Source organism: Cervus canadensis, chromosome 2 (assembly GCF_019320065.1).
Source record: "Cervus canadensis isolate Bull #8, Minnesota chromosome 2, ASM1932006v1, whole genome shotgun sequence".
Taxonomy (NCBI): domain Eukaryota; kingdom Metazoa; phylum Chordata; class Mammalia; order Artiodactyla; family Cervidae; genus Cervus; species Cervus canadensis.
The window spans coordinates 88,545,006-88,554,551 of record NC_057387.1 but is presented as its reverse complement, the minus strand read 5'-3'; the positions used below and the strand labels follow the sequence as shown (position 1 = coordinate 88,554,551).

Sequence of the window (9,546 nt, the reverse complement as noted above, 5' to 3'; positions counted from 1 at the left end):
TGCAATGCTGGAGACCTGGATTCGATCCATGGGTTAGGAAGATCCCCTGGAGGAGGGCATGGCAACCCACTCCAGTATTCTTGCCTGGAGAACTCATGGACAGAGGAACCTGGTGGGCTACAGAATTACTAGAATTCTAGTGGTTTACTAGAATTACTAGTAATCACTGAATTACTAGAAGATCGTGATGACCATTAATAGTCGAGAACACAAGTTTTAAAATCAGACCTGGTTCAATTTGCTTAAACTCTCTGCTCCTTGTTTTATTGACCATAAAGCTGGGAGAATAGTTACAGCTATTTCAAGCAAACGCTGTTTCCAGTTTGGCAGTGAACTGAACATGAGAGCAAGGGGAGGTATTCTCTAATGCTAGCCATCCCACATGGCCAGAGAATTCTCACCAAGTGATGTAGTGGGATGCCAGAAGCCCCTTCATGTCCATCAAAAGTGGGGGATGCACATACGGAAGTGTATGCAACAGCAGGGCGCTAGGAACAGCTCTTCAACTTCGTATCAAGCAAGAAAAAAGGAGATATACAAAATGCCTAGAACAACTGAATCTGTGTAAGCTAAAACTTGGACACAAACAGTGCTACTTTAAATGCGGGGAAGGTTAGAGGGGTTGGAACTGGGGAGAAAGTAGACAAGAGGACGTTGTCCAGCTGGTGACACACAACGGACAGGGGAATGCCACTCGCTGATTGCAAAGTCCAACCACTGCCCTTCACCCGCCTTTGCAAATAACACCACCCCCACACAGACAAAACAAAATAAAACACAACCAAACAAAACCTGACAAGGCTCAATCAAGGTGTTCTTGCCAGCAACTGCTGTGAACTTTTCTTGAGTCAGCAGGACTCCAAACTCCACCAGCAGCTGCAGGGCAATTGTGCAGGGGGGTGTCAAGCCCTACTCTTGGCCTCTCTTCTCTCCCCTCCCCCAGCCCCGACCCCCAACCACGTCCTCTCTTCTGCTCCTCCTTTCCAGGAGGCTGGGCACCCTAAGCCAAATTGGAATTGGTTTGACTGCCCAGTCCACTGGAACCTTGCTAGGAAGTTTGGCCTGGAAGGAAATCAGGCAACTTAAAGCTCTAGTAGGGGGTGGGCTTGCTGGCACCTAGTTCTACCCTTGAACAAGCCCCCTCTCTTTCCTCACAGCCCTGGGGAACCAAATATGGGGCCGAAGGGACCGATATTGACGTAAAATCCCATTGCAATTACGGTGGGAGCGGTGGGTGAGGTGGTTACTTACCAAAGGATTTAGGCCTGGGGAGCCTCTACTGGGATGTAGGAAGTTTGGGGTCCAACCCTCAAACGCACTGAGCAACCCGCCTCCCCCTTACTGGTTTTGGGGTAGGAGATAGACAGGCCCCTGGGCCGGACAGCTGGTGTTTGTCAAGTGGAGTAAAACTGAAGTTTTGTTCTCACCCAGACACTCCAAGGACAAAACTAGTGTCAGTCCCTGAGCTCTGCTGGAATAGAGAGGTTAGGTGACCACTCCTGAGGTCAAGAAAAATGTCCCTGTCTACACATGTGCAGAAAGGCTTATTGGGGGTCAAAAAGGGAGGGGGTGCCACCCCATAGTAAGCATGGACACACCCCCATAGGTCTCTGCAGTGGGATCCATCTTAGCAAAGTGTTGCACAGACACGTTGGGGAGGTTTAGGACCAGTCAGTTGTGAAGAAACAAGATAATTTGCCATATATAAACACCCAAAGGCTGTCCTTTATGAGTGATTTAACTCACCTCTTTACTGGCCTCCTCCTCGTTAGAGAGGCCCAGATACCCTTTCTCTCTGGGTGTGTTATTTTTGCCTGGCTTTTCTGACCTAAATCTAACTGCTTCTCTGTGTACTTTCCCATATGTTGTGCTGTGTCTGTAATAATAAGCTTTGTACTTGTTTTTACAGTCTTTGCCTCCTTGAAACATTCTTGTTTTCAAATGGGGCCAAGGCCACTTTCCTTCTGGCCTCTCCTCTCTGGTGGTCTAGCAGCTAGGATTCCTGGTTTTCATCCAGGCTACCCACCCAGGTTCAATTTCTGAGTGGGTAACTAAGATTTCTCTCAGGACCAGTCCTCACTTTCTCTCTCTGAGATCAGCTTCAATCTGCCTGCATGTAGTGGGAGCACTGGCCATGGGTCCCTGCCTGGCAACAGCACCAGGCCTGCTGGACCTGTCTCCTTCAGCCCAGTGGAGCTCACCCCAGCCGCCTCCCAGGCTCACCAGAACAGCAAGTGCTCTTACCCTGGTCTGGACCCACCAGAGCACACACCTGGATCACCCGGCCTGCAGCCCCTGGGTTGTAGGAGCAGCTTCGGGTCTCAAGTGGCCTCTAGGGGCGCGGAAAGCGCAGGGTGCTGGTCAGGGCGTGCAGCATTGGGGCCCACTCTGGGAACATGCCACTTGGCCTTCCACCACTGCCTCCCGCTGAAAGCTTGCTACTCTGCCCCAGGCCTTCAAAACCTGTTCCTCCTTTGGGAACACACTCAGCCTGTTGGAGACCAGAAGACATGGGTAGGAGAAAGTCCAGCTCTGCTGTGTGATTTTGGACAAGACTGCCAATCTCTCTAAGTGCCAAAATTTTAATCTGTAAAGCATAGGTAATGAAAGTGATAGGTGCTAAATATAAAGAAAACTGAAAGCTAAAGTAGTAAAAACAGATTTTAATCAGTAATATACTGTTGCAAAAGAGAAATGTCCAGCATGAACTGAACTCTTAACATAGTTTCTAACAGCTCAAGGACACATCCCTAGGATGACTCTAGCCCCTTTTAAAGTGCCTGCCTGAGAAAACTCAAGACTGCCAAAAGAAATTACTGTTTGTTCCAGCCAACACCTGAAGGTAGGGCTCCTATCTCCCAGTCTCTGAGGGAGCCAAAGCTTGCATAAGGGACAGCAAACCTACAATAGTTTCATGTGAACTAACCCCGCTCTGTGTATTTTGAAAGTTTTCACTTCCCTGACTGTACGCCGTCCTGGCTCACCCACCTCCCTATTCCTTCATTCTCCTTGTAAAATCTGTTCTCACTACTTTCGGGGAGGCTGAAGCCTAGTAGAAAAAAGGGCTCAGAGGACCCTGGCTAGAGTCTGGTGATAGAATCTTTGTCACTACCTCATGAAATTTCCGCTCTGTGACCCTCAAGGTTAATTGAGGTTTATCTCATTTCTGGCTATTTGTAAGCTGCCCTTGTTTCCAATGAATTAATTCAGGTTATGGATCACCAGGCCATCTCTCCCTCTCCCTTTTCTCCACATTATTGGACACAACTCCAATTATCCCACTCCTTAAAGAATCACAGACATGAGGCTGCATAGAAAGATTTTTACAGGAGGTTGGGAAACAATTGTGGGACTTCACTTCTCATACTTAAGGAGGTTAAGACTAACTGTTATGGATTGAATTGTGTTCCTCCAAATGTATGTGTTGAAGTCCTATCCCTCAGTACCTCACAATGTATTTGTAGACAGAGTCTTTAAAGAGGTAATTAAGTTAAAATGAGGTCATTAGAGTTGGCCGTAAATAAAAATGACTGATATCCCTAAAAGAAGAAAAAATTCTAAACACAGATGAGTATAAGGGAAGACAAAGGGGAAGATGGCCATTTAGAAGCCAAGGAGAAGCCAAGGCCTCAGACAGAATGAACCCTGCCATTACCTTGATTCTAGACTTCTAGCCCCCATAATTATGCAGAAATACATTGCTGCTGTTTAAATTATCCAGATTGTGACTTTGTTATGGCAACCCTAGCAAACTAATACACTAAGTAAAGAAACTTCTCCTAAGAGGAAATCTGGTGCCTGGTTTTTAAAACAAAAAGGTGCTCTGCCTCCTCTCTACATTATGATTATTTCTGGGATTCCAAGGAAGCTTAGCAAAGGAGCTATGGAGGTAGGATTAGAGTGGTGGTAATAATATGGCCATAGGTAATAACATTTTTTTCCTCCTTTTAAATCCTGCCAGTTTTAAGCCAAACTCCCTCAATCTCTTCTGAATTTACAATATGAAATAAAAATTATTATTTTAATTTTATTTATTGATTTTAGTTTCTTGACTCTTTGTTGCTGTGCACGGGCATTCTCTAGTTGTGGTGCAAGGGTTTCTCATTGTAATGGCTTCTCTTTTTCAGAGCATGGGCCCTAGGGTGTGTGGTTTAGTCGTTGTGGCGCATGTGCTTAGTTGCCCCAAGCTATGTGGAATCTTCCTGGACCAGGGATTGAAACTGTGTCCCCTACATTGGCAGATGGATTCTTAACCACTGGACCACCAGGGAAATCCTGTTTTAGTTATTAAGAGATATATGTAGAGCACTCTGAAAATGATGATAGGAATATCTTTAATGGAGACCAATTGACTGTTTATGTTTAGAGGTATATATTACCTCTATTTTTTTACTATGAAATTCCAATTTTAAGAATTTAACCTACAAATATACCCACACAGGTGTGAAATATAATATATACAAAGTTATTTACTGCAGAATTGCTTATAATAGCAAAAGACTAGAAACCATGTTAATATCCAACAGGGATTGCTTAAATAAACTACGGTTTACTTTGTCAACAAAGGTCCGTCTAGTCAAGGCTGTGGTTTTTCCAGTAGTCATGTATGGATGTGAGAGTTGGACTATAAAGAAAGCTGAGCATCGAAGAACTGATGCTGTTGAGCTGTGGGGTTGGAGAAGACTCTTGCGAGTCCCTTGGACTGCAAGGAGATCCAACCAGTCCGTCCTAAGGGAGATCAATCCTGGGTGTTCATTGGAAGGACTGATGTTGAAGCTGAAATTCCAATCGTTTGGCCACCTGATGCGAAGAGCTGACTCATTGGAAAAGACCCTGATGCTGGGAGGGATTGAGGGCAGGAGGAGAAGGGGAAAACAGAGGATGAGATGGTTGGATGGCATCACCGACTCAATGGACATGAGTTTGGGTGGACTTTGGGAGTTGGTGATGGACAGGGAGGCCTGGTATGCTGTGCTTCATGGGGTCGCAAAGAGTCGGACACAACTGAGCGACTGAACTGAACTGATACATTGAATACTATGCAGTTATGAAAAAAAAACACAGGAAGCTCTAATGTGAGCTTCAAAATCTATTGTATGAAAAAAATCAGCATTGGAATAGTGTGTGATTTTTAATTTAATTAATTGAAAGTCGCTCAGTCCTGTCCGACTCTGTGGCCCCATGGACTGTACAGTCCATGGAATTCTCCAGGACAGAATACTGGAGTGGATAGCATTTCCTTCTCCAGGGGATCTTCCCAACCCAGGGATCAAAGCCAGGTCTCCTGAATTGCAGGCAGATTCTTTACTAGCTGAGCCACAAGGGAAGCCCAAGACTACTGGAGTGGGTAGCCTATCCCTTCTCCAGCGGATCTGCCCAAGCCAGGAATTGAACTGGGATCTCCTGCATTGCAGGCAGATTCTTTACCAACTGAGCTCTCAGAGTGTGTGAAGAAAACGAAAATTTGTGTTATAGAGAAGGACAGCATTATTTAGGTATGCATATATACACTTGTGTGGCTTCCCAAGTGGTGCAGTGGTAAAGAATCCACCTGCCAATGCAGGAGACACAATAGAAGTGGGTTTGATCTCTGTATTGGGATGATCCCCTGGAGCAGGAAATGATGACATGCTCCAGTATTCTTGCCTGAAAAATTTCCTGGATAGAGGAGTCTGGTGGGCTATAGTCCATGGGGTCGCAGAGTTGGACACAACTGAGCGACTGAGCACACAGGTATTTTCACTCCTTTCATAAGGTAGCTACATAAAATATTTCTAGGATAGGGAAGAGGAACTGGGGAACTGGCAATAGGGGTAGGAGAGAGAAATTTTACAGTTTGACTTTTAAAAATTTTTGAATCTTGATTCATGTTTTAAGTCTTCTCTACTCAAACATAATTAGTTAAAATGAAAATGAACACGATGACAAAAATTAAAATAAGACATACTATAGTAATGACAAAAAAAGTAATACACATGTAAGATCAAAACATTCAAAGGGTACAGAGGGCTATAAAATTAAAACAAAAAACATCTCTCTCCTATATTGTATTCTTTTAAAAGAACATTTGTTGTATTTTATGCAGCATTTCTAGGTATTCTGTGGTAGAATTTTTGGATTATCTAGTCTTCCACGTTGGAAAGGAAAGTGTCCCTTTCTAACCTTTTCAGCATTAACTGCAATGTTCATTATTCCGTCTCCACCTCTATGGGCTCCTATTTTGAAACCAATATCCAATGGACAGGGAGCATTTGTTGCATGATAATTAACCTGGACCCTGTGACTTCTTGCTCTATTGGGTTGTTTATCCACAAATCATAATGCTGTCTTTATCAGTCAATCAGAGTTTCAAGAAACAACTCTCCACTTAATGACCTCTTCAGTGCCTGTCTTATGCTAGGCTCTAGGGATAGGGAGGAAGAGGGGAGATTCTTTGCCCCTTGTCTGATCAGGTGAAGATTTTACTAAGCTGACCCATTCTTAACCCAGGAATTCTTTACCTAGACTAGTGGAGGCTCCTTAGAATCACCTGGAGAAACTCTAAACATTCATGCCTAGGCTTTACTCCCAGATGCTCTGATTAGGTAGAAAGTGGGCTCTGAATATGGATGTTCTGAACCTTTGGTGATTTTTATTGGGGGGTGGCACAGTATATATAAATGTGCAACTTCTATAAGGTGTTTTGAAATCATAAAAATGGCCTTTGAACTGAGAGTCCACTTGGTTCAGTTTCCCTTCAGGGCTAAGTGTGTCTGTCTTTTCCAACCCCCTTGAGGCCAGTCAGCCTTAATTTGAACATGTCCCTACCCACCCACCCCTACCCCCAGACAGGATACTCAGTCCCCACAGAGATAGCTTGGTCAGTCTCAGAAACACCTCAGCTTGCCCCAAGTCCTCTGTCTTTTCACCTCCTGCTCAGTAACTCCTCAGCAGCCAAGGGGAGTTTCTGCTAAATGAACACCTGGTCTTAAATTCTACAAGTCCTAAGAACAACTGGAGGAGGTAACCTTTCAACATTTAATGCTTTATGCCATGAAGATCTATGAGGGGCTCTTATCATACACCCTTAAGACTGGAAGGGGCCTCAGAAATTTTACAAACACACACACACACACACACACATACACACACACAGAGTCAGTTCTCAGATTTTGGTGTTAGTTATGTTCTAAAAGTTGCTGTGAACATAAATTAGTGAATACTGAACAATTGCTCCTAAGGAAAATACAGAGTTAGGCACCAGCAAGTCTCTGCCCACAACATATTTTGTCAATTGATCAATAAATAAGCTGGTTTTATGTGTTTCTGTTTAAAGACATCTTGTTATTTGTATTTGAACTCAGGGCCAAGAACATTGTAACTCATGTATGAGCCAAGCTCAGTATTTTCTTCACAGTGCACCTCACACCCATCTTGTATTTAGGTATACCAGGTAGTACTTCAGGCACCATGGTTTCGGGAGATTTTTTTTTTTTTTTTTTGCGGGAGATTTTTAAATGGTGAAATCAACAACAAAAAAGCACAAAAATGTGAAAAACATGGCACTAAATCATGAGAAACACATTTGTTTACAGCATGAACTGGACAGGGTCTTGTGTAACCTCAACTGAGAACAGACACATGGGGCAACTCACATTTATTCCCCCCACCTCCAGATCTCTTGGAGTATTGATTTTGGGGTTACAGATACATTCTTATCAGTAGGAAAATCTGCAAATTCAGAATCAGCCAATAAAAATCATCCCCTAAATATATAATATATCCACAACATACCTACATATATATTCCTTGTATCAAGTGCTAAAGACTTTGCTTCTATCACTTCGCTTAATCCTCACAAGACAAAAGGTCACACAGCGGACCTTCCTGGTGGCACAGAGGATAAGAATCTGTCTGCCAATGCAGGGGACACGGGTTCGCTCAAATCCCCTGTCTGGGAAGATCCCACAAGCCCCTGAGCAACTATGCCTCAGTTCGCCACGACTACTGAGCGCAGGTGCTGCAACTACTGAAGCCGGGGCATCTAGAGCCTGTGCTCCCCAACAAGAGAAGCCACCACAGTGAGAAGCCTGTGTACCGCAAGGAAGACTAGCCGCTGCTCCTTACAACCAGAGAAAGTGCGCAAAGCAAGGGACATCCGGCAAAGCCAAAGATACATAAATAGTGAACAAACAAACCATATTATAAACACTAAAAAAAAAAAAAAAGTCACACAGCTAGTGACAGGACTTTGGTTTTATTTTAGACATTCATATAATAAAATCCGTCCCCCCTCCCCCGTAGTGTATCTCTTCTAACTACTACGACCGATAGGATACAGATCAACTCCCAACATTTCTAAATTTTTCCTCAGGCTACCCTTTCGTGAATCTGGTCTTCTCCCTCAATCTCAGGCCTTGCTGCAGGCCACAGTCGCCCTCAGCATAGAGAACCTAAACCTGAAGGACTGGTACTAGGCTATAGAGCCTTTTTCAAGGGCTGAAAGGGACGGAGTTTCCAACCAACCAGTTAATTCTCGCCTTGAACGTTGTCCACTTAAGTACCCTAGCACTTTCCTCCCTACACCGAGAGCGCGTCGCCGGTGTCTCCGCGCACGCGCACGTTGCCAGTTCTGCCCACCCCGCCCCCTGGCCCCCTCCTTCTCCCGGCCTGCCAGCCCCGCCCCTAGCCCGCCTCCAGTCGCGTCCCTGACCCCAGAGCTCAGGCGGAGCTGCAGCTTTAGTCTGCGCCAACCTCAGACCTGCAAGCTCTACGTCCGCTGCGCCCGCCTGTGCTCACAGTGGTTCGAACAATGCCTTTGTCCGCTTCACAGTGTCTGCTCCGGAACCGGGTGTTTGTGGTGGGGGTTGGGATGACCAAGGTAAACAGAGCCGTGGGTCCCCGTAGGTGGGCTCCCTGCTCCGCTCAGCCTGGGTGAGGCCGCGGGAGCCCTGAGTGACCGGGAAACGGCGGGTGGGGGTGGGGTGTCAGGACTTGACGCCGTCCGTCTGTCTGCCCTTCCTACCGGAGGGCGCCACTGGCTTCCTACCGCCCAGCTCGGCTCCTTGTCTGTGAGGCATCAGAGTTGATGGGTTATGATGTTGATGTCTCTGCGGAATCATAATGGCGCAGCGTTGTTCTGAGGCTATTTTTTCCCTCCCTCTTCCCTTTTCTTCCTGGGGCGCAGTTTGTGAAGAAGACCTCAAGATGACCCAAACTCCGCACCTCCTTAGAATATGGGTGGAATCCTAAGTTGTGTGGACTTGTAACTGAGGCAAGGTTTGCCCCATACCCAAAAGGAAAGCAGGTCGTGACTGTCGCCAACCCTGCACTTTCAGGAATACTCCGTGTTGGATCCCTTCTCAGTTCCAAGCGCAGAGTAGAAATCTTAGTGATGCTCAGCGTCTTGGCACAGGTGGCAGCTTTTTTGCATCCTCCGAGCTTTGCGTTTCTCACATGGTACTCTGCTTGGTACTCGGGAGGCCAGAGGCAGCTACAATCTCATTTCTTGACATGCTCACTACGTCTGTGCTCCAGTGATGCCAAAGTACTGATAGTTTCGTCCCA

At 45.7% G+C, this 9,546-nt stretch overlaps 1 protein-coding gene across 3 annotated transcripts in view; it reads left to right on the top strand.

Moving 5' to 3' along the window:
• Positions 1 to 8,710: 8,710 nt before the first annotated feature.
• The window catches only part of SCP2 (sterol carrier protein 2), a 108,625-nt gene continuing 107,789 nt past the window's right edge, over positions 8,711 to 9,546 (top strand). For 2 of the 3 annotated variants that reach the window (XM_043461298.1, XM_043461297.1), the window contains exon 1: positions 8,712 to 8,860. In XM_043461298.1, coding sequence (XP_043317233.1) covers positions 8,792 to 8,860 — 69 coding nt within the window. In that variant the 5' untranslated portion in view covers positions 8,712 to 8,791. Of the gene's footprint in view, positions 8,861 to 9,546 lie in introns of all 3 variants that reach the window. The other variant, XM_043461299.1, reaches the window with a different exon arrangement.